The sequence below is a fragment of the Eurosta solidaginis genome, chromosome 1, assembly GCF_040869045.1.
Source record: "Eurosta solidaginis isolate ZX-2024a chromosome 1, ASM4086904v1, whole genome shotgun sequence".
NCBI lineage: Eukaryota > Metazoa > Arthropoda > Insecta > Diptera > Tephritidae > Eurosta > Eurosta solidaginis.
The window spans coordinates 119,922,241-119,948,726 of record NC_090319.1 but is presented as its reverse complement, the minus strand read 5'-3'; the positions used below and the strand labels follow the sequence as shown (position 1 = coordinate 119,948,726).

The 26,486-nt window shown below is 35.6% G+C and overlaps 1 protein-coding gene across 1 annotated transcript in view; it reads left to right on the top strand.

Moving 5' to 3' along the window:
• The window catches only part of LOC137236766 (splicing factor YJU2), a 109,417-nt gene extending 88,565 nt beyond the window's left edge, over positions 1-20,852 (top strand). Inside the window, exon 4 of the mRNA XM_067759753.1 lies at positions 20,440-20,852. Coding sequence (XP_067615854.1) covers positions 20,440-20,764 — 325 coding nt within the window. The 3' untranslated portion in view covers positions 20,765-20,852. The remainder of the gene's footprint in view (positions 1-20,439) is intronic.
• The last annotated feature ends 5,634 nt before the right edge of the window (positions 20,853-26,486 follow it).

Genomic DNA, 26,486 nt, shown 5'->3' with positions numbered 1-26,486 from the left:
ATGTTGTTTATATCATATATTACATCTGAGATTTAAGTGCCGGTATATTTGGTCTGTGTAATTGTTTAATTTGTAGACTGATAAATAAAGAAATAAATAAAATGAATAAAAATAGTACCTTTCCCATTGTCATCCAAACTGACTCGTAATAATAAATGTTTAGTCTGTTAAATACAACTTTATGTTAACTCAGATACAACGATAATATCTCAAGTTAAAAGAAAATTCTGCACATCTAAATGTGTTTTGTTAAACCATTATACAAACAAGACATCAAGTTATCTTATTTCAATACGTATTATTGATGACATCACTAAAAATATAAAATGTTTTTAAATTTTTTTAAAAATTACAGTAATATTAAGTATTTTTTAATTGTGTAAACTTCTTCTCCAGTACATAAATAAATACGTTTATCAATTATGTATACAAGAACTTTCACAACAACAAATATTCTAACCCAAAATACAAACAATAACCTCATTTTCAATTCTAAAACAACAACAAAAATATACAGAAAAAAGAAATAACTTAAAATTTTTAAAATTAAACTAATTACTAGAATCAATTTTAAAAATCACAAGAGATTTCTTACAATAATTTTTATTGACATATTTTCCCAAATATCAATTCTTTCATATTGAAATTAAAATCATATTTAAAACTCAATATTAAAATCATTAACATGACACGAATAAATAACAATTTCTTATCACCCTCAAACAAATAAAGCAATCAAGTTTTCATTCCATATCAACAACTTGGACATACATTATGCAGAGTACAATTATATATTGAATATATATTCTGCATAATACAAGTTTTTAATTTTTAAATGATTGTGCGCACAAAGTTGCCATCTACTATATTCAACCTCATTCTAAGTTCTTCAAACTATAACCGCACTGCGTTACCCAGCCTTTACGCACTAAACACACCCCTGAGTGCAAATGGCATTGCTGTTCAGCACTCAGCAGGGCCAATTGCATTCAGCGATGAAAAATGATGGCCGCTGAGCGTGGGAAAAAAAACGAACCCGAGGAGTTTCGTTTCAACAATTGGAGTAACCGGCCAACCCATCAGCACGCGCAAGTTATTAAAATCGAAAGTAATTAAATAAAACTAAGTGGTGGATGAGTGTTTTGAATTCCAAATTAAAAGGCTAAGTAACTAAGTTGCAAAATAAAAACCTAACTATATTTTATTGCTTAAACATAAAGAAACGAAACACATAAGATTGTAAATGAAACGATAAGTGAATTTATTGTACAAATCAACAAAAGCTAAAGTTACACTTAAATAAAAACTAACTTAAAAACTGAACTAAGTGTACTAAATTGGAAATAAGAAAAAGGTAAAAGGTTTGTGTGTGGAGGTGGGCGTTAGGGCTGCACACCCGCTAGCGCGAGTATCCAATCCCAGCAAAAATGGTTGGCGATAAAAAGCCAACCTTTCATGGCGACCGTGACGACAGGCCTTGCAATTGCGGCCATAGTGGCGAAGAGGCAGACCTCTTAAAAACTGAAAAAATAAAAAAAATCTTAAAATGCTAAAAACCTAAAAACAAATTAATTAAAAATGAATTAAACAAATAAAAATTTTGCGAAAGAATGAAAAGTTACTTTACAAAAAAATTAAAAAAAAAGAAAACAAAAAACAAAACCATAAAAATCCAAAAAAAAATACAAAACTTACAAAAACCCTACAAACAAATTTAATACCATTTAAAAATCTATAAAAAAATTACAAAATTTAAAAACCATTACAAAAAAAATATAAAAATTGCAAAAATGTTACAAAAAAAATCTTAAAATTCTAAAAACTACACAAAAAAAATGTTCTTTCAAAAACTATAAAAATTACAAAAAAAAAATATACAACAATTTAAAAAACCCATCTACAAAAAAATTATAAAATTTAAAAACCACTATAAAAAAATTACAAAATATTTAAAAATCTATAAAAAAGTACAAAGTAAAAAAATAAAAAAAAAAAAATATAAGCATTTAAAACGGCTACACAAATATCACAAAATTTTAAATGAGGCAGTGTTGGTGGTTTATGGCAGTGGCTAGTGAAAAAATTATTAGTTGGAAAAACAGGTAAAGAATATATAATACGTATAATATAAAACTAATTAAAAAACGGAAATAATAAGAAATTTTTGAAGTAATAATAAAAGAAACTAATAGGAAGCAGAAATAATACATAAATTAGAAACAATTACATTTAAAACAACAACAACGATACACGCTTTGAAAAACTGTACCAAAAAACTTGGTGAGAAAAACGAAAAACGGCACTAGCCACGCCGCCACAATAATATGCTAAATAACGGAACATTGTATCATATTGCAATTATACAAAACCACGCCACGCCAGGTATAACGGCGTAAATACCACCACAAAACCACAAATATGCCATCCAACGGCTTATATAGACTAACTAGCAGCAGCAGAAACCAGAAGCAGCGACAGAAATCGGGCAGTAGCCGAAGCCGAGCAACATTAACAGCAGCAGCAGAAAAAAGCGGAACCCATCAATATAATATGTATGTATGTATAATTTGCTTTGAAAGTTGTAACTTTGAGAAAAAAAAAATTTAAATCGTTTATGAAATATATATATTGAATTTTTCTAAAACTTATATAACTAAAATATTACCTTTTCGACTTTTCACCATCATATTACTTACCAAAATTTACGAATTTTCTCTCTTTTTATAAATAAATTATAACAAATAAATTAAAAATTTTTTGCTGAATACGAATATTGTATCACGATATATTGCTAAATAGGTGGAATATTTGAGGAGCTTCATATCAATCGCATAAGTGTTTTTCCGGAATTTTAACGTACACTTATTTCTCATGTGAATATCTATTTTGTTTCTAATTGTGAGAATTGCAAGACTAGCCTACCTAAGATGGTCATTAGACATTTGTAATTTCACAAAATTTCTCGATAGCACTTATCGCGTTTTGCTATGGAGGCCCGCATTTATAAATCAGAGTTGAAAAAATTAATATTTTTGAGCAATCGTACATACTTAAAAATATGATTTTTTTTTGTGAAATACGGTGCGTCCGTAAGCAAGCATACATAAATTTGTTTTTGCATAAGGCGGTGGTTCTGTACATAACCAAGAGATTTTTTTGCGTAAACGGTGGTTCCGTGCAAAACCAATGAACATTTTTTTTAATCCCGGTGCGTCCGAGGACATTCATATTACAAGTTTGAAAAGATGCGGTGCGCCCGTATCTATAAAAATAAAACCATACAATTTTAATAAAAACGGTGCGTCCGTTATCAACAGCCAAGCCCTTATACCAAAATAAAATATTTTCCTTTGAAATCAAATTAAATTAAACTACTTCAATATACATTCAATTTATCATTAAATATTCAGTCTTTTATTAAATTGCCGGATAATTTTTTCAATTTCACATCAGCATTCAATTCAATTTCAATTTCTGTTAAATTTTCGTAAGCAATTTCTACAAATTCGACTTTAATCAGTTGAAATATTTCTTCTTTGCTTCCTACTACATATGTTTCTTAGAAACAAAAAAGTAGTTCCCAGAATTTCAGAGCAAGACTCAGATTCCGAAAATTCAGATTCTAATTCCAAAAATTCAGATTCCAAATCCAAACATTTTAATTCCGAAAGTTTCGATTCCGAAAATCTTGATTTTAACGCCCCGATTCTGAGCGTTACCGGTAAAATAGTTCCCAGAACATTACGTAACCGAATATCGTTACCAGTTCTTTTATTCGCGATTCTGGCCCAAGTGGTAACGCTGTCATCACCTAGAAACTCACCAGTGTCTGTGGAGAAATTTAAAAGGTAGTTTTCTTCGCTTTCACGGTTGCCACTTTGGTCCATTTGGACCAAAAATGGTCCCTTTCAACCCAATTTGGTCCGTTAGCCCCCATATAATTTTGAATTTACTTCAATGGAACTCTCACTATAAAAAATTGCTCAGTCATTAAAATGTACCAGAACAATAACATTTCACCTAGGATATAATTTATGCCAGGCATTAAAAAGAAAAGTGTTGGCAAACAAATTGTTGTTAATTGTTGATGAAATAACCGACAAATCAAAAAAAACTCTTGTTTTATAACAATATTAATAACGGCTAGATAGTTCGATCGGTTATACAACACTATGTAAAATATATGAAAATAAAAATTGCTTCTCGCCTAGCATAGCTTTTAGCGAGCACTCTGCCGTGAGCCTAGCACTTTCAAAACTTATAGAAAGAAATTCTATGCTTCTCGTTTGGCACTTTGATATTTAAATCTTTCTCACCCAGCTCAATGAGTTCAAGGAATTCCAGGACTATTGTGGTGTTAAGCCATGCAAGGTAGTTGAAAACTAAGTATCTTGGCACAAGAAATATTTTAACTCGAAGACAGAAGAAAGCAAATGCAAAAGAGATTTGATTTCGGAAGAAATGTTTTGTATACAATTATTCCCGCAGGTGCTAGCAGAACATCTGAGACCTGGGATCAAAACTCACACTAACCGAATCTAGGCTTTGATAGAAGTTTAAACGTTAAGGGAAAAAGTAAGCATCTATAAAAATAGCACTACAAAATTGCCTAGTTTCGTTTATGATTTACTGAGTTTTCCACACACATAGTTCGGCAACATCAGAACGCAAATTTTGGACCGTTTCTTACTAAAACCTAACTGCACTATACATTTTATTTCATTGCAATCAACAACATAATGCCAGAACCAAGAGCTTTGTGACCAAAACTAGGTTCACAATGTTTGGTTGGTGGAAGACATAAACTTCTCCTATGTCAAAATATAGTATCATTTTTGGTTGCATGCACATATATTTGTTTGTTGAGCTTTAATTAAAGGAAAGTCTTCACTACGTTTAGTAAAATTTTATATGGATACATCCTAAAATTTTGTATTTTATACTAATAAAATAAAACAAAAATTTGGTCCTTTTTTTCGATGAATTTTGGTCCCATAGGAAAACATGGTGTGGCAACCGTGTTCGCTTTACCGAAAATGTCTCACTTGTAGATACGAGGTTAACGAATAAACGGAACGATGTGTATATGCATATTATGCATGATAAGTTTCTACATAGGTATATTGTAATTTATTCTGTGAAAGTATATAATGTAAACAAATATGTATAGCAAGAGGCAACACTTTTTTACTATTATCTTTACTTATTTTGGGCTTACAATTCTTTATTTTTGAGTTTTGCCTTTTTCTAAACAACAGCTGTTGTGAGGTTATTTCGATGTAACCACCTACTTTTGTGGGTAAAAAATTATCCGGATACTTTCGCGGGTAGAATACCAAAAGGGTGTAAAAATTGTCACATGATTTCGTTACCGTGGTGAAGAATGTTGTACCACACTAGAATCGGGGCGTAAAAGCCCAGTTTCCGAAGGCTCAACCACATATTCGCCCAGTACAATCAAAAACCTTGTTGTTAGACTTTCTTTGTCCGGAGAATTTCACGGATTTGAGGAATTGCCCGAAACAAATAGTTCAAATCCTCCTAATTCCAATACAAATATTGCGACTCCTGAAGAAAAAAAGACGTTTATCAGCATGTGTGGTATTATGCGTGAAAATTATAGCGGTGAGCCCCTGGGTCTTGAATCTTTCATTAATAAAATTGAGTTAATCGAAGAATTTGTCGACGAAAATTTAACTGGCACTTGTATTTCATATATCAAATCCACACTCGATGGTAAAGCTCGAGAAGCGATACCAACTCAAATACTTTCAGTTAATGATATAAAAATAGCACTACGTAACCGTATAAAACCCGACAACTCCAAAGTTGTGGCCGAAAAAATTGCGGCTTTGCAAGTTAACAATAATAATTATACCGATTTTGCAAAACGCGTCGAGGAATTGTCTGATTCTTTAGAGCGTTCGCTCATTATCGAAGGGATTACTCAGGCCAAAGCCCATGAAATGGCCATCGAGCAAACAGTTAACGTTTGCCGATTGAACGCAAAAACCAGTTTAGTCAAATCAATCCTCGCTCCAACCAATTTTTCTGATTCCAAGGACGTAGTAGCTAAACTGATTGTAGATCAATCAAATGAAATAAAAGAACGCCAAGTTTTAGCATTTAGGGCGCGGAACAATAACAATTTCAGAAATTTTCAAAGTAATAACCGAGGTCGTAACTTTAACAATTATAGACAAAATAGACCCTCTTTTAGTAACAGTAACTATGACAACAACTTCAATCGCGGCAATCAAAGGCAAAATTTCCGTTCCGGTGGCGGAAATCGGCATCAGTCTAATAATAATAATAATAGCAGCAATAATAACGGTTCTAACACTTCCAATAATAGAGGTAGAAACGCAAGTGTCCGAACTTTAAACAGGGAAGCCCCTCAGGAGCGAACACTGAGGGAGGACGAGACAAATTACTAACTGATTCAGCTCACAGTTTTTCTTCTAAAAACGTTTATTGTCTTAACTTAAATTATTCCGATTTTATACAAATAAACATTACTGGCTCTAACAAATTTTATACATTTCTGGTCGATACACAAGCATTAATTAAAATAAAATTTCTTCTCTTAATAAAAATTTGTCAATTAATAACAATGATACAATTAATATTACTGGAGTAACTACAGATACAGTTTCTACATTAGGTACTTTTACAACTAAACTTTTCAAATTTTTGTATCAAACATACGTTGCACGTGGTAGACAATGATTGCAACATTTCATCAGATGGAATACTTGGTAAGGATTTCCTAAAAACAAATAAATGCGATATCAGCTATGCAACAAATTGCATTTCCTTCTGGATAGGCAAGGAAAAGATCGAACTTCCCATCCTTCACGGAATGGAAAGCGATACATTTGTTATACCACCTCGTTGCGAAGTTTATAGAATTTTCGCCTTGGAAAAAGACTCAGAGCCACTTTTCGTGGATTCTCAAGAGATTTCTGACGGTGTTTTCACTGCGAAATGTATAGTTGATACTAGTAATCCGATATTAAAGTAATAAACACCACAAATAGCGTAAAATACGTAAATAACTGCAACATTCAAACAGAAAAACTTTCTAATTATCACGTTTATAAAATCAATAACCCAGTAAAACAAGATAGTCGTATCAAAGAACTTAAAAGCAATTTAGAAAAACAAATACCTAATTTTGCTGAAAATAAGCTTATTAACTTATGTTTACAATATTCCGATATTTTTGCGATAGACAATGATAAAATGACAATAAACAATTTTTATGAACAAAAACTAAGACTAAACGATACGACGCCAGTATACATTAAAAATTACCGCCTACCGTATTCTCAACGCGAAGAAATAAATAAACAGGTTAATAAATTATTGGAAAACGATCTGATCGAAAATAGTTGTTCGAATTATAACAGTCCCTTGATTTTGGTACCGAAAAAAGACCTAAATGGCCAAAAATCTTATAGAATGTGCGTTGACTTTAGGGCTGTAAATAAAAGTTAATTGCCGATAAATTTCCTTTGGCACGTGTAGACGATATTCTGGATAACCTTGGCCGTGCGAAATTCTTTTCTACTTTAGATCTTTTCTCGGGTTTTCACCAAATTCCACTTCACAAAGATTCAAGAGACATAACATCTTTTAGTACTGACCGCGGAGCTTTTCGATTGAAGGTGTTACCATTTGGTCAAAACGTGGCTCCAAATTCATTTTCAAGAATGATGTCAATTGCATTTTCTGGTATTTCACCCAACCAAGCCTTTATGTATGTAGACGATATAATAGTAATTGGATGTAGCGAAGCACATCATCTCAATAATCTAAAAAAAAGTTTTCGAGACCTGTAGGAAGTTCAACTTACGACTTAACCCAAAAAAATGTAATTTTCTTCGACCTAAAGTAACTTTCTTAGGGCATAAATGCTCAGCAAATGGGTTGCTACCAGACGATTCAAAAATTGAAGCAATTAAAAGGTATCCTAAGCCACGCGATAAAGATGCTGTCCGAAGATTCGTGGCATTTGCAAATTATTATAGGAGATTTATTCCAAATTTCGCTTCTTTAGCAGCTCCACTGAATCGTTTGAGTAGAAAAAAGGTTGAATTTAATTGGGATACGGCATGTGAGTTAGCTTTCGATAAACTAAGAAAAAGTCTGATTTCTCCAAAACTATTACAATATCCAGATTTCACCAAATAATTTTTAATTACGGTTGATGCTTCAAAGTTAGGTTGTGGTGCGATACTGAGTGAAAATCATAATGGTAACGACTTGCCAATTTGTTTTGCTTCAAAAGCCTTTAGCAAATCGGAACAAAATAAAGCAATAATAGAATTAGAACTTTTGGCAATATATTTTGCAATAAAGCAATTTCGTGCATATATCTATGGCACTCACTTCAAAGTTAAATCAGATCATCGTCCACTAGTTTATCTATTTAATATGAAAGATCCGTCGTCGAAACTTTCCAGAATCCGTTTGGAATTGTTCGAATATAATTTTACCATAGAATATATTAAAGAAAAATCTAACTTAGGTGCAGACGCATTATCGCGAATTTCAATTCAAGAACTTAAAAATTCCAATAATCAAATTTTAGCAGTACAGACGAGGTCTATGACGAAACGTCACGAACAACTACAACAATCGGCTGAAGACATAAACGAAAAAAATATTAAATTACAGGTATTCGACAAATTTTCATATAATTTTTCCAAGAAAATCCATAGGATAAAAAGCCAAATATGTCATGACACCGATAATGATAAAATTAATTTCAAAATATATGCGCATTTAAAACATAAAAAACTCGAGTTACTTAATATTGTGTGTACTAACAAAATGATGCCATTAGATGAATTACTTTTGAAGCTTGAAAAAGAAGCTGGTAAACGCAATATTAAGCAAGCAGAATGGCAAAAAGATGATCAAATATTTAAATATTTTTCTATTTCAAATTTTAAAAGTACAGGGAATTCAATTTTAAAAAATTTACAAGTAATATTAATAGAACCTGTCGAAACAGTTACGGACAACGACAAAAAACTTAAACTAATGGAAATTTACCACAATGACCCGATATCAGGTGATCACTGCGGAAATAAAAAGCTTTACGCAAAAATACGCACAAAATATTATTGGAAAGGTATGACCCGTGATATTGCCACATACGTCAAAAATTGCAAAAAGTGCCTTTTGAATAAAGTCAAGCCAAAAACCAAAGAAAGAAAATTTGGTGCTTACACCAACACCCTGCAAACCTTTCGATGTCGTAGTTATAGATACAATAGGACCTTTGCCTGAGTCGAATAATGGGAATAGGTTCGCGGTTACCATTATGTGCGACTTAAGCAAATAGCTAGTTACAATATCAACCCCTGATAAGTCAGCAAAAACAATTGCAACAGCCATTTTTGAAGGCTTCATGGCTATGGCATAATGAAATCAATTAAAACCGATTTAGAACCCGAATATAAAAATTAAATTTTCTCTGAATTAACTAAACTCCTAAAAATCGAACATAATTTTTCTACAGCTTACCATCATGAAACCCTAGGTACAATTGAAAGAAATCATCGGGTGTTTAATGAATATTTACGAGCTTTTCTAAACGATAACTTCCCCGAATGGGACTTTTATTTGAAATATTTTACATTTTTGCATAATACAACTCCTAGTACAGTTTTTGATAATGGATTTACTCCATACGAATTAGTATTCGGTAGAAATGTTACCTTACCAAATGAAGTTCAGAAGGAAAAAATCGATCAAATTTACAATGTTGAAAATTATGCAAAAGAACTAAAATATAGACTACAAAAAACACATAAAATAGCAAAAGATTTAATTAATAAACATAAAATTAAAAATAAGGATCTTTATGATAAGAGGCGCGTCCCTTAGCTATTAATATAAACGATAAGGTAGTAGTACAAAAAGAACCTAGAAATAAACACGAAAGTATTTATCAAGGACCATATATAGGCACAAAAATTGATGGAGTTAATGTCACGGTTTTAGATGAAATGAATCAAAAGGAAAAAACCGTTCACAAAAACCGAATCAATAAGGTAAACTAAAATATTTTAATACAAATTTACAATCTAACTTGTAACTAATTTTAAGTTTTCATTACTCCGTTATTGAAGCATGAAATCTCAAATTAAAATTTATATTAATATACGAAAACAAAAATTTTAATTGGCATGTAAATAAAACCAAATATTAATATGCACGCACTATTTGTAATAAATATATAATACATTAATTTAATGCAATAGAAATTAGAAAACAATTTACACATAAGTAATTGAATTCATATTATAATATTAACAAAATTTCAGATGGAAAAAAAGAAAAAAATTGTTCTAATTGAACGAATGAAAAAAGGGGAGGAACACCCTAATATCATACATTCATTCAATCAAAACAATTTAAATCATGGGATCAAGAAGAATATGACAAATCTGATCAACTTGTCAGATTCTTCTTTTTCTAAGGAAGGGTGGTATAACCGCACTGCGTTACCGAGCCTTTACGCACTAAACACATCCCTGAGTGCAAATGGCATCGCTGTCAGCTGTTGCTGAACAGCAATGCCAATTGCACTCAGCAGGGCCAATTGCATTCAGCGATGAAAAATGATGGCCGCTGAGCGTGGGAAAAAAAACGAACCCGAGGAGTTTCGGTTTAACAATTGGAGTAACCGGCCAACCCATCAGCACGCGCAAGTTATTAAAATCGAAAGTAATTAAATAAACCTAAGTGGTGGATGAGTGTTTTGAACTGTAAATTAAAAGGCTAAGTAACTAAGTTGAAAAATAAAATACTAACTATATTTTATTGCTTAAACATAAAGAAACGACACACATAAGATTGTAAATGAAACTATAAGTGAATTTATTGTACAAATCAACAAAAACTAAAGTTACACTTAAATAAAAACTAACTTAAAAACTGAACTAAGTGTACTAAATTGGAAATAAGAAAAAGGTAAAAGGTTTGTGTGTGCAGGTGGACGTTAGGGCTGCACACCCGCTAGCGCGAGTATCCAATCCCAGCAAAAATGGTTGGCGATAAAAAGCCAACCTTTCAAAACGTATCATTATAATTGAAAATATTTCACAAACAGCTATTAAGATATTTTAAACCTTTAACAATATAGCAATAACAAAACCAAATATTAGTATACATATAAATATTAATACAATAAATAAGTAATAACACCACTTACCAAAAATTTAAAAAATAAAATGAGCTATTAAGTGAATCGAATCATCAAAAGATTGAGTACTTACATCAATACCAACGTAAACTTAACACAATCATATAAACACTTTCTGACAATTAAAAACAAAAACATTACAATATATTTACAACACAAAATTCAAACATTTTTCAAACTACAACACAAAATTCTTACAGTAATCAATATACACTTTAAATTAACACTAAAAAAATAAAACCGTTTAATAAATTATTCGTTTCACTGGAGGGGGATTATATGTAGAGTTATCTACTTGTAACAAATATACTTCTTATATTTTAAATTTATTCTTATTATATTATTTATTTTTTATTATCAAAAATTAAAATATTTTAAGTCATCAAAAATATCTTTTAAAAAAATAAAATTTAAAATATATTAATCAAAATTAAATAGAAAATTATTATTTTCTATAACCTTCAATACAAGAGCGCGTCGGACTCACTACAATGAAGTTAGTACCAAAGATCATACAAAGCAATAATCCTCTGATTCGTAAAGTAGCACAAACGCAAACAATTAAGGAACGAACGTTTCGACATCCGTCCACAATACCGAGATGTGTATTAGCAGCAAAGGAACTGGGAATCCATTTAAACTTAAAAAATGTGGGTTTCAAAAGCCCCCCACCCTAATAATCTTTGAAAAGCTTCATATGGTCAAACTTAGCAAAATATCGGAAAAATGTAACAAGTTCAGAGGTATACAAACAACATTTCAATAAGACCGCAACAAACCTACAGAACAATGGCTGAAAAATCCTCTACATTGACGTGTCCAAAACCAAATGCCAAACCATGTACTCAGTTGTAGACTATAACTCTTCCACCATCAGCGTGGGCAGTCTTTTTCCCTTTTGCTCGACATATACAGCAGAAGCAGTTGCAATTTTAAAGGCAGTTGAATTTTCACACAGAATCACAGGTAAATTTGTCCTATATACCGATAGCCTCGCCACAGTCAACTCGCTTACCAATAAGAAAGTATAAAACCAATTACTCAACGAACTTAGTGTACATTGCTAGAGTGCAAAGGATCTACTATAATGCTGTTGTTGTTGTTGTTGTAGTGCTTCGCCCCATCCAACAGGTGCGACCAATCACATATATTCATCAATGCCCTCTAACGGGAGTCCAAGGCAACATGATGTTTCAACAGGGGTGGACCATAATGAAAGGGGTGTTAGAGGCGTTGGTTCCACATTACAATTAAAGAGATGATTTGTGTCATGTGGGGACACATTGAAAGCAGGGCATACATTTTGTATGTCGGGGTTGATTCTGGATAGGTAAGAGTTTAACCTGTTACAGTATCCAGATCGAAGTTGAGCTAGAGTGACTCGCGTGTCCCTGGGGAGTGTGCGTTCCTCCTCTGCTAGTTCTGTGTATTTTTTTTTTTTTTTGATTACCGGATTTTCCGGGCAATTCCTGGCATAGAGGTCCGACGCCTGTTTGTGGATATCACTGAGGACCTGCTAGTGCTTTTTTGCTTCATACGGCTGTATAGCCTCATCAATCAAATGTCTATTGGGATGCCCAGGTTTCTGGGTATTCAGCAGATACTATTTGATTAGCATTTCATTTCTCTCCCTAATGAGGAGTACTCTCCCTCATTGTGCAGATGGTGTTCTGGGGACATAAGAAGACAGCTCGTAGCGGTTCTGAGTATTTTGGCAGGCCTATATTTTCTTCCAGTGAGTAAACTTCACTTCCACTCCGTTGGAAGGACCAGGTGGAAAACGATTTAAACTCCCTTGGTGTGACCAATTGCCGCCGGTTGGCGGAGCGAAGGAGCGACTGGCGCGCCTTGTTGGACGGACATAACCGTTTAGACGGTTAAGCGCCAATTAAGTAAGTAAGATGAGCGTTTCTTTATCTTTGCCCTAAGTGCTGCTGGCAAGAGATTCGAGAATTTTATTACGGCTCTGGATTTTCGGTACAACTGCGGCTGCATGCTCTCCAAAATGTATATCCTGATCGAATTTCACACCCAAGATTTTAGGGCGTAAGACAGTCGGTAGCGTGGTGCCATCGACATGGATGTTCAATATGGTTGACATTTGGCGCGTCCATGTTGAAAATAAGTTCCCGATAATTTGGTCGGTGACAATGTCATGTTTCGCCAGGCGAAAAAACTGGAGAGATCAGGGAGATAGCTGTTTCTTTTGTTACAAAGCTCATCGATCTGTGGGCCTGGGCCTGTGGCCATTATTGTGCAGTCATCGGCATAGGAAACGATAGAGACTCCTTCTGGTGGTGAAGGTAGCTTTGATATGTAGAAGTTAAACAGAAGTGGGGATAGGACACCACCTTGTTTAATTCTTCTTGGTTTGGATGTTACGTTCCTGAATTGCACCGATGCACAGTGTTTCGTGTAGAACAAGCTAGCTGGACAAAATTATTTTATGAGATTTTCCGTTTCATATGCAGTCATTTATTACAACTACGTCATTTTTTTAATGCATACATTTGCTTATTTCATATACAGTAACTCATGTGAATAAGTCACATAGATCCAAAAAAATTTAAAGGACTTAAGAATATTACTTTATTGTACTTAAATTGAATGGACTACAAATCGCAATACTCTAAAAAATTCTAAAAATTCCGAAAAAAAATTTTTATGAAAATTCGTCGAATTTTTCAAACATTTTTTAAATATAATTTAGTTTTTGTTATAGATCGTGACAAATTTTCTTATGGGAAATTAGGTATAATAAATTTGCGAAAGCGAAAATTGTAAGAATTGGACAAAAAGGGTTGTCTACTTATTTATGTGAGTGACTGTACATATGTACATACATATTTTGTATTTATTTGAGTATTTATCCTGGCACTACAATTTTTACAAAATTATTTTATAGTACCAGTCAGGAATGTAAAAGTGAATTACAATAATAATAATAACAATGTAAATAATTAAATTAATTATGTGAAAATTACTTATTACAAAAACTTAAAAGAAAAGTATCATACAAAGTAGAAAAGACAATAGATTTAAATAAAATAAAACTGATCCAACAAAAAGTTAAAGGGTAGGTTATCTTTTATAATTATGTTATTATTCGCTATCATCACTTTCATTCCATGAGTCACTTGTGGAATAGTCATGAGCATCAGCAACACTACTGTGAAAGCTTGAAACAACTGGGGTATTTATTGACTCCTCAACATTATCGGGGGACAGTAAATTTAAGACTTCTGAAGTCAGACTTTTAAATGTTTTCTTAGGTATCTCCCTAAAACTGTTAACTAAAGGATCCGATGTTATAAGCAACATATTCATAAGATCTCTATTTGTGGCTTCACGCGACTGCTTTTGTGTGTTATCATCCCTGAATCGTCTCAAATCTTTGTTACGGGCTTCCTGTGCTTCCTCAGAAAGTTGAACAATAGGTAAAATTGCTGATTTTATAATATCAGTACTATGCACTAGATTTTATGAACTGTAACAGGCATATTAAACCATGGATAGAGATCTATGTATAGTGTTTTAGTCCCGACCGCAAATTTTCTTTGGATATTTATATTGTACCCAGATGCTAATGCGCGAAGGAGAGTGTCGAATCTTTTGATGAGCGTTACAGCCAATCCCGTAATCTCAGCACTAGCCTCAGAATTTTCGAAAAACCTACGAGCAGTGTTGCCGTCATTGGTATTGCCGAAACCTGGTTTTGGTTTATCTACTATTAATCCAAGTACACTTTTAAATTTATTCTGGATTTCGTTGGAACGTAGCTTTACACTCTCTTTATCTGCCTCATTCCTAAGCTGCCATTTTTTTACTTCGAGGCGATAACTTATGTGAAGCAAGCATTCAAAACATCTTGCATGGAGCATGGAGAGTAGACAAACCAAAACCAAGATTATCTCGGTTAGGCGTAAAGTCCCGTAACTCATTATTCATATCTTTTGGAGTGGCACCGCAAATATAACACTTTTGTGCGGAAGAAGTTTCAGTCAAAGCATTACAATCTTTTCCGTCAATCATTGTTAGAAGCATATTGTGATTTACGGAAACTTCGTATTCTTCGAGCATGTACTTTGTTGGCAACAACGCATTTATCTCCTCTAAAACTTTGTTCGCTTCAAAAACAATAAAATCTTTTGTTTCTTTAGAAAAAATAAATTTAATTGGACGACAATACATGGTAGAAGAAGGTCGAGGATTCTGCCAAACAATGTTACCTTTTTCATTCTGTAATTGAAGAGGAACGAAAGAAAATATAAACAAAAACTCATCAGTGTCAGAACTGCATGTAAACTTTTGCTTATATGTGATATGGCCAGAGCTTCCATCGCAACCCCACTTGCTGATTAAAGTATACGTCAAGTTTGTAGGTAATAAACTAACAAAAACTTCTTGATTTGCTAAAACCAAACGCTCAACAGTTTATACGGACTGGACTTTAATTTCTGCCTTAGCTTTTCTTAGACTATAAAAAGATGGATAAACCTTATGGCCTGCCTTGATGCTCCACTTCCGAGTCGCTTTGTACCCATGAGTCCTCGACTTGCTATCTACGTAGTATGCTAAAGCTTCTACATTGCTCCAGCATCTTGCGTCTGGCTCACGTGATCTTTTTCCGGATATTTGAGTGGTTTCCTGTGATTTTTAATAATGTTAGCAACATTTCTGTTGCCGAAAATACACGTTGATACTTCTGCCGCAGGACTTCTAGATTGCAAGAGGTCATCCACTCGACGCCGTTTGGTTTTTTCACTGCAGCTAACAAAGTCCTTATTTCGTCTTCCGGGGCGAACCACCTGAAGAAGTGGTTGGTTGGCCTGATGGCAACTTTAAATCCACCGTTATTGTAAATGTGAAGTCTGGACCCGAAAGCCACTACGAGTTTTTATTCAAAAATCGCTCCTTATGTCTTTCAGAAGTGTTCTACTTTTGATCCAGCTTCGACGAATATGCCGATATTTGTATGCTTAAACTTTTTATCGAATACTCAGCTGCTTCGCTTAAATCGCACTTCAGTAAAACAAAACTCAATAATTCTTTATATCTGGTTTCCTTCGAACCCAAATGTCAAAAAACTCCGTTCTTGCTACGGTTATAACTAAACTGCTTTGTGTTGTTGATTTTCCGACATGGTGAATAGTTGATGATTGTTGTGCTGCCATCTTAAGTGTCGTTGATCGTTCTGATTTGTTATCAGTTGTGCAACGTTGTGGGTTGTTTTGTGTAGCGTTCCTGTGTGGTTATACCTGCATTAGGATTGCTCTGTATGTACCTGTTTTTATGCCTTGGTGACTGGTGCGTTAGGTAGTGGCAGGTTGAAGTCAGTGATCTTCGCCTTTTTGCTTTTGGTGTCCTCTTGTTGACCTTGCGCGTTTATTTTTGTGTGTTTTATGGCTACGTGTTTGTTCCCTGTACCTGGGAATTGGTTTTGCCGTTTGTAGATCAGCTTTAAAGGTTCAAATATCTCGTCGGAGCTGGTACGTACATACATCCTATTTTATATGTAGAGATAACTAAATCTACAAAAAAAAAACAAATTAAAAATAGATGTGCAAAGAATTCGCAATGGTTTTTTCTTTCGACTATTAGAGAATACTTGCGACTATAACATATGTAAAATTTAGCCCGGATGTCCGCAGATGTATGTAACTTTTTTGTCCCTAAAGTTAAAAATATAGAGAAAAAATACCTTTTCTTCTTAATAACGGAATGTTAAATATATTGAAAATTATATTATATTGAAAATATTGAAAAAACGTTTACCTACCTTCGAGCTTAGAATCCATCAAAAAAATTATATAAACGTGTTCACTTAAAAGAAATATGAAGCTTAATATTCAACAAGAATTTTGCAAATTAATCAATGCATTTTACGGCCACTCCTGCCTTCTTACTTCAATTACTCAATATATATGAGCAAAAATATCAAAAAAAGCAAAAATCCCGTTATTTTGTTTGTTTTCTTTCATTTCTCATTACACTTTTCTTGGAATAAGAACTTTGTTTTTGTCCAGCTAGCTTGTTCTACACGAAACACTGTGCGATGCTTGCCGACCAGACAGATAACTTGCCGTCCGCCCTTTAAGACTTGGGAGAAGGGGAGACTCTTGCAGGTCTTGCAGTAACGTGCCGTGGTTTACCGTATCAAAAGCTTTTGACGAGTACTGTCCTATGGTGGGGTTTTTGATTTAATCCGCAATTTATCTGAGTGCTAATGACGTTTAGCGCGGTGGTAGTGCTAGGTAACTGTCGGAACCCATGCTGATGATTGGCTAGTTTGCAAATTTGCATTAAAACAGGGAAGCAGAATGGCTTCAAGTGTTTTGTCTACTGGCGATAGGAGAGATATCGGACGAAAAGAATCTCCTATGTTAGCTAGTTTCCGAGGCTTTAATAGCGGAACCACCTTGATCATTTTCCATTTTTCGGGGATGACGAGGGTGGATAGGGACAAGTTGAGCACATGCGCTAGATAATTAAATCCCTCTTTGTCTTGGTTTTTAAGCATCGGAATGGCTATGTCGTCTGGGCCCACTGCTTTAGATGGTTTAGCAGGAACGATGGCAGCCTCAACCTCTTTGGCGGTGATGGTAATTGCAGGCGCGCTGTATTTATGATTGTGTGGACATTCGTTGGCCCGCCGTATAACTTTCTCAACCGTAGAATGCATTACATTTTGTTGGTTAAAACCCCTCGCGCATTTTTTCGGATCCGACAGCATTTTATCGCCAAAGACGATGTAGATTTTGTCATTGTGCTTAGACGGATTCGATAGGTACTTTACGGTGGACCAAAGCTTACCCCCACCAGCAGAGAGGTAATAATTCTTTAAATGCTCCTCCCATTTCGCCCGCTTGTGTTCATCCATAAGCAATCTGATGCGTTGGTTTATATCCCTTATTTGGGGGTAAGCAGGGTCGTGCTGTCTTATAACGTCACGCTCTCTTGCTAAATTTGCGGCCTCTACCGGAAAATGTGGCCGGATTTCTGGAATTCTTACGGCGGGAATAAAACGAGCCGAGGTGGGTTCGATGACCTTGCGGAAATCACTTCCCCATGGCAGGCATCAGTCGGGATAGGGAGGGCAGCAAAGCGATTGCCTGAAAAGGATTTGTAATTATCCCACTTTCCTTTCTTAAAGTTGATGTAAGTGCGGTTCTCAGTAACGAGGAAGTCGGCAGATCGCCCGAGCGAACGGATTATAGGCAGGTGGTCAGATGCCAATGTTACCATCGGCTGCTAGTTGACGCAGTTTACTAGTTTTGCGCTTACGATGGATAGATCTGGCGAGCTGTGACAGCTTCCTACCATACGAGTGGGGGCGTTTCCGTTTATTGTGCAGAACGTCGTTTCCTCTATTTGGTCCGCCAACATCCCACCCCTGCTGTCCGCCTGTAGGTTAGGATGCCATAGATCGTGATAGGCATTCAAATCGCCTAAGATAATGCGATTATCGCCAGTGAGTAGTGCGCTGATATCAGGGCGGTATCTACTGTGGCAACAGGTGACAGGAGGGATGTAGATGTTGATGATTTAAGCTTACATCGCCTGACGTTCCAGGACACTGCCCCTGCGCTTCCGGTCTCGTGATCTTTTCTGTGGACGTTATACCCAGAGCAGGGCTGCAGATCAGATCTTGCTATGAGTTTGGTCTCTTGAATCGCAGCAATGCAGATGTTATGTCGCTTCATGAAATCAACTATCTCCGTGATTTTTCCAGTTACCCCATTACAGTTTAACTGCAGAATTCTGAAGTGCAACGGGGGAGACGTCGTCACTCTAGGAGTAAGTGACGGGTGACTACGCCTGAGTTGAGGGAGCCTAGGACGCAATTTCTGTTGTGGCCCTCGTACTGGACGTCCCTGGGTTAGAATTGGAGTACCCGGTGTAACTGGGTTTGCGGCCTGCAGCATGGCGCAATGAAACCCTCCGGGGGGTCGCCGACGATGAGACCAGAACATCTAGGAAATTGGCACCGTTCAAGACAGGAGCTGCATTGGGCAGATGTGGCTAAGGCGCAGACTGCGGGACGCCCTTGGGCGTGAACAGCAAGGAGCCCCAAAACATGTATAAAAGTTACGAGGACGTCGGGTTTTGGGGTCTAGCCCATAATATCCTGTCCGATACAACCATCCCTTGCACGTGACACACTGACAAGAGTGTGACCGTCCTAAAAAGATTATTTTCCGGCATACGCAGCAAAACCATTTCTCTGGACCGGGGCAGGTGCAGGTCTCGGATTGGGTTCGATACCTTTCCGGAGCAGAAGACTATGGTGCAGTCCCGCTGCAAGGATCTGCTGGAAGGATGGCAATTTGTGGGAGGGACGCAACAAATTAAATGGGTTTACACTGAAATTACAGCCCTTGGTCGGGAAAAATCTCGAGTCGCTTCGGTACATAGAACCGGCTGTCTTGGAAGCGGATCGACTAAAATCATGTGGATCCCCGGTCTCGTAGCAACCAAAGGCAACGAAGCGGCGGACCAACTTGCAACAAATATACCACTTTGTACAACCGAATGGTTCCTAAAGGACAATATGATTCGCCTGGCATACACACACTCCAAGGAACTAAGCTCTCACCCCAGCGGGTTAGGGGGTCAGAATATTCCCGCGGTAGGTATGCCTGTCGTAAGAGGCGACTAAAATACGGGGCTGTGTAGCGCAACCCTTCAGGTTGCCAGCGCAACATAATGCTTTTCCAAACCCAATTGTCAACCTCACCTATCCGCGGCGAATCCTGTTTCACTAACATACGAGGCTCTGGCGACCCCAAGCTTCTCATGGAACTTGGGGATGGGGAGGGAGAGGATGGCCTGAAGGTTTAATGTGGCCACATAAATCGTTCCCGAGATGGTCGGGCTGGCACCTTAATGGTGCTGTGGTACCGGAGCGTACCGGATCTGTATCCGGCAAAGGACCATTACATCGATAACACTCACTATGATAGAAACGAAAGAGTTGTCAAGCGAGCCGAAGGTCCTAGTTACTAGTGCTCCTAAATAATGTAGTTCAGTGATTTATCACTCAACTCCTGTATAATAATAATAATCATAAAAATTGCATTGGCGCATATAAGTAAGGGAGGCGCCAGTTTTTCGCGTTTTCTGAACATTGCTATTTGAGTTGATAGTCGTTTTGATCTAGGTGTGCGATATACGTGTTGCTAATTGTTATGCTTATTTAAAGAATATTTTTTTTGCAGGTCCATACATTTCAAGAATAGCAAAGCCGGTGTAAAAGTCATTGCGGAAGAAATAATAGAAGACGTTAAAGAGGATTCAAGCTTAACTGAGAAATCGAAAAGTGATGAGTCTGATATAGAGGGCTCAGCTCATTATTCAAAAAATAAATTTTCGGGTCTAAAATCATCAACATTAGTAAAACGTAAAATACCGCTTATTGTTCCGAAAGCCATCCCCCAAACGAATAAAAAAATATGTAGTGTATCAGATAGACATGTTGAAAATAAAAATAGTGGCCTCTCATTGCTTTCAGGCTATCAAAGTAGCTCCGAAGACACTGAATAAAACATATATTGCCTTTTTATTTTGATGTATCTAAAAAAAAGTGTTGACATTTTTTGTACAAAAATATAAAAAGCTATATCTCGAAAAATCTTTTTCTTTTCTTGATTTTCCAACAAGGTGGATAATTGATGTATGTTGGAACGATTTTCCGTCATCCCTTGTCAAACTTGGTTTCGAGACAATTCGGTTTCGGCGTTTTACCATCATCAGTATCAATTTTCTTTCTCCCGAACGAAAATCGTTCCAATATACATCAATATCTCGAAAACTTCTTAGCCAATTTATTGGTACTTTTGAAAAGAGCATCCATCACAAATGCTTTTTTATGTCTATGGAGCATTCCATAACCATAACATAATCAAACAAATTATCTGGTGCATTAATATCTTGTGGTAAATGTCAAACTTTAAATAGAATTATGGTTTTGAATAATTCGAAAATGTACAGCTGTGCTCATTGGAATAGTGTGTAATTGTCAAATGCTTGATACCACTTATTATGCATCTTATGCAATGAAGATATAACTTTTTTTCTCTGTGACAATTTTGAGTGTACTATAATTTAAGTTACATATTGATTGATCATTAAAATAGTTAGGTTAGGTTGAACTGGCCGGTCCATGAGGACCTCACATAGACTGATTGAGTCCGCAGTGTTACCAGAAGTTTGTTTTAACGACCAAACTGAAAAACCCTATCAAAAACCACGACCTATGTTATAAAAGACCTCCGTCCTCTTGGCAAATACTAGAAGCTTCCTAGGACTTAAGCCACTTGCTGCTTCTGCATCTGACAGCGGTTTCACTCCTAATAGCTGGAGTCTTAGCCTGGCAAGTGCAGGGCACGAGCACAGAACGTGCTCGATCGTTTCCTCCTCCAACCCGCACTTCCTACATCTGCTATCACTGACCAAGCCTAATTTAAAGGCATGTGACGCCAGAAGGCAGTGTCCAGTCAGAATATCCGTCATGAGTCTACAGTCCTCTCTTTTTAATGATAGAAGCAACTTTGTTAGTCTAAGGTTGTAAGACCTACACATAATCTTCGACACTTTACAGCCCCGCGCTTGAATCCACGCCTTTCCCGCTTGGTCGATCATGTGCACCTCTCGCCTTCGCTTAATCTCGTCCAGTCTAATTGGAACGTCTACGGAGCAAGCTTCAAGGGAAGCGCTCTTTTTAGCTAGCTCGTCCCCTTTTTCATTCCCATCTATTCCCATATGCCCTGCTTCTCCCTGTCCCGATTCTCTCCAGAGACTGCTTACACTCTAACACGCATTTAGATTCTGTGCTATACGAGATTATTGCCTTAATTGCTGCTTGACTGTCAATATAAAAATTACCACGGTTGCAGCTTAAGCTATTCTCTTCCAGGGTTTCTACTGCCTTGGTTACGGCTAATATTTCCGCTTGGAAAACGCTACAGTAATCCGGCAGCCTGTAGGATCTGCTTATTTCCGGATCAGCACAGTATACCGCAGACCCTACTCCTTCCACTACTTTGGAACCATCTGTGTACACATGTATCGCCTCGTCCGCCATTTGCGCACCCTTGCGCCAACCGTCCACCTCTATTGTGGCCTTAAGATCTCCCTCGAAGCGCAGATAGGGAATCAGGTAGTCTGTTCGTCTTGTGATTGATGGCGCTATACTACTATGGCCATATGGTCGGTGCTCAAGCTGCCCCGAGGCACCGAGCCTGGTTGCGGTTGTTAATGCTATGTTCTTTGCTACCAGGTCTACAGGTGGGATGTGCACAATGGCATACAGTGCAGCCGTCGGGGTTGTTTTCAGAGCTCCCGTAATGCTAACCATTGATAGTCTGCATACCCCCTCTAATTTTTTGAGGTATATTGTTTTTTGTGTGGCTTTCCACCAAACAAGAACTCCATAGTATAGAATAGGGCTTACAATCGGTGTAAAAACCCAATGAGAAAGAGAGGGCGATAAGCCCCATGTATACACCAGCATTCTTTTACATGCATAGAGTGCCGTCGAGGCCTTCTTGACCTTCTCCTCCACGTTGAACTTCCATGACAGCTTACTGTCTAGGATGATTCCTAGATATTTTGTGCAAGGTTTCTCCTGTAAGGTCACCCCTCCTAACTTAGGCCTGGTCCAATTTGGGACCTTGTACCTCTTTGTAAACAAGACCATATCCGTCTTCTCCGCATTGACTTTCAACCCGACATTAGATGCCCAGGTATGAATATCCCGAAGCGCCCGATCCATCAAATCACTAATCGTTGGAAGGCACTTTCCACTTATGACAAACTAGTACATACATCAGCTGATGTATGGTTGATGTGGTGAGTTGCTCTTAGGGTGTCGTTACATCACCCTCCTTTGGGAAGAAGAAGTCAGCAGAGTGATCAATTCTGCTGGCTTCTTCTTGCCCGATATTATTCAATCTAAAATATGTTGTAAACATACATCAGCCTATGTTCCAATTAATACATAGTTTTATCGACTTATTTAATATGAGAAATAGTTTAAATTTAAGATAATTTAATTTATTTGTACAATGTTATTGAAATTTTTGCATTGCAATATGCAAATAGTAGTTGCATGATATATGTATATAAAAATTTTTATTCAAGAATTAAGTTCTTTTTTTTTTTTTTTGTATTTTGTACTACTAGTTAAACTATTAGTTAAAGTATATTTTTTTGTTTATAACGTTTAAAGTATTATTAACTTATAATATAGTCTTTTTTTCGTTTTGTAATAATTTCATTTCAATGTATAGTTTAACATTTTTATCTCATGATTTTGAAACTAGTGAGGTTTTGCTATGCCAATTGGCATATGTGATATATAAAAATTTTCTTTTTTTTTTTTGTTTTTAAATCTAGATTTGTATGATTTTTGTTCTGCCTTCTTGGCTGTTTGTAAAGGAAATTTTTTTTTGTTGTATATACGAGTTTAGTATAAACAAGTAGTTATTGATTTACTTTATTAATTCTATTTTTGTGTACAATCTTTTCTTTTCTTGTAACTTCATCAAAAACAGTTACATTAGGTTCGTTAATTTTAGTTATAGTGAACGGACCTTGATATATATTCTCGTGTTTATGATGTGGTTCTTTCTGTAAAAGTACTTTATCTCCGATTTTTACAATTAAAGGTCGTGCCGTTTTATCGTACACTTTGTGCCTTATTTTTATTAATTAGGTTTTGTGCCATTTTGTGCGTTTTCTGCATCCTAAACTTGACTTCTTTGGCATAGTTTTCGACGTTATAAATTGGGTAAATTTTTTCTTTTGTTAATTCATTAGGCAAAGTTGCCTTTTTCCCCAAAGACTAACTCGAAAGGAGAAAACTGATTGTCGAAAACTGTGCTACACGTAGTATTGTGTAGGAAAGTAAAATATTTTAAATAAACATCCCAATCAGAAAAAGTATCTTTCAAATATGCACGTAAGTATTCATTAAAAATTCTATGATTACGTTCAATCGTGCCAACAGTTTCATGATGGTATGCAGTTGAAAAATTATGTTGAATCTTTAAAAGTTTAGTTAATTCTTCAAATAATTCATTTTTAAATTCAGTACCTAAATCTGATTTTATGGCATTCATTGTGCCGTAAGTTAAAATGAATCCTTCAAAAATTGCTGAAGCGATTGTTTTTGCCGATTTTTCTGGTACAGCGACTGTTACCAGGTATTTAGTCATGTCGCAAATCATGGTAAGTGCGAACTTGTTACCATATTTGGACTCAGGTAGGGGTCCTATTGTGTCAATTACTAATATATCGAATGGTTTACAAGGAGTTGGTGTTAAAACAAGTTTTTCCTTTGTTTTAGGTTTAACCTTGTTTAAAAGGCAATCTTTACAATTTTTGATATATTTCGATATATCGCAAGTCATGTTCTTCCAATAAAATTTTGTTCGCAATTTTGCGTAAAGCCTTTTCATTCCGCAATGTCCACCAGAAATTGGATCATTATGGTAAATTTTCATAAGTTTTAATTTTGTATCTTCATCTGTACTGTCTCCACTGGATCTGTTAATATAATTTCTAATGATATTAAAATTTTATTTCCAATATTTTTGAAATTTGTAATAGTATAATGTTCGAACATAATATCGTTTTTAGGCCATTCAATTTGCTTAATCTTGTATTTGCCGGCTTCTGATTCAAGCATCGAAAGTAATTTCTCTAAAGTCAATATTTCGTTAACAAGCTCAAAACTAAGTAACTCGAGTTACTTATGTTTAATATGCGCAAAAATTCTTAAATTTGTTGTTTTATTATTTTTATCGTACGTAATTGCGGATCTTATTCGTGGGACTTTTTTCGAAAAATTAAATGAAAATTTGTCGTAGACATCTAAAGTAATTTGTTTTCCGCCGTTTTTGTCTGTTTTCCTATGTAAATTTTTGTCTTTTGCCTTTTTTGTCATAGCTCTTGTCTGTACTGCCAAAATTTGTTTGTTAGCTTCTTTAATCTCATCGATTGTTATACGCGATAGTGCATCAGCACAAACGTTTGATTTACCATTTATATATACAATAGTAAAGTTATATTCAGATAGTTCCAGTCTTATTCTTGAATGTTTTGAAGATGGGTCTTTCATGTTGAATAAGTATACTAGAGGTATATGATCTGACTTTACAATAAAATCGGTACCATAAACGTATGGTCGAAATTGCTTGATTGCAAAGTAAATAGCTAAGAGTTCCAACTCTATAATTGGTTTTTTGTGCTCTGCTTTGTTAAATGCTTTAGAAGCGAAACAAATTGGTAAATCACTACCTTGTTGTTCTTGACTCAAAATAGCGCCACATCCAGTTGTGGAAGCATCAACTGTAATAATGAATTGTTTAGTAAAATCTGGATATTGAAGTAATTTTGGTGAAAGTAACGCTGCTTTCAAAGATAAAAATGCTCTTTCGCACTCAACATCCCATACAAATTGAACTCTTTTTCTGCTTAATCGGTTTAGGGGCGCTGCCAGAGACGCAAAATTAGGTATAAACCGTCTGTAATAGTTTGCAAACGCGACAAATCGTCGTACCGCGTCTTTGTCAGTCGGTTTTGTATACTTTTTAATTGTGTTTATTTTAGAGTCGTCTGGCAACAAACCTTTGACTGAACATTTGTGATCTAAAAATGTAACTTCTGGTCGTAAAAAGTTGCATTTATTTGGGTTAAGTTTGAGATTGAAAGACCTACAAGTATCGAATACTTTTGAAAGATTTTTAATATGGTGTGCTTCACTACAACCTATGATGATAATATCGACGACGTACAAAAATGCGACATTGGGTGGTATACCCGAAAAAGCTATGGTCATCATTCGTGAGAATGGATTTGGTGCTATATTTAAGCCGAATGGAAGCACTTTCCATCTAAATGCTCCGCGGTCAGTGCTGAAAGACGTAATGTCACGAGAATCAGGATGCAAGGGGATTTGATGAAATCCTGAAAAAAGATCTAATGTGGAAAAATATTTTGCTCTACCGAGATTGTCTAAAATATCGTCAACTCTAGCTAGTGGGAATTTATCAGCAATGAGTTTTTTGTTTACTGCCCGAAAATCTACGCACATACGATATGCTTTTTGACCGGTTTGTATCTTTCTTTGAGACTACAATCAAAGGACTATTGTAATTCGAATAACTGGGTTCAATCAAATCATTGTCTAACAATTTATTTACTTGGCGATTTATTTCTTCGCGTTGAGAGTATGGCAATCTATAGTTTTTAACATATACCG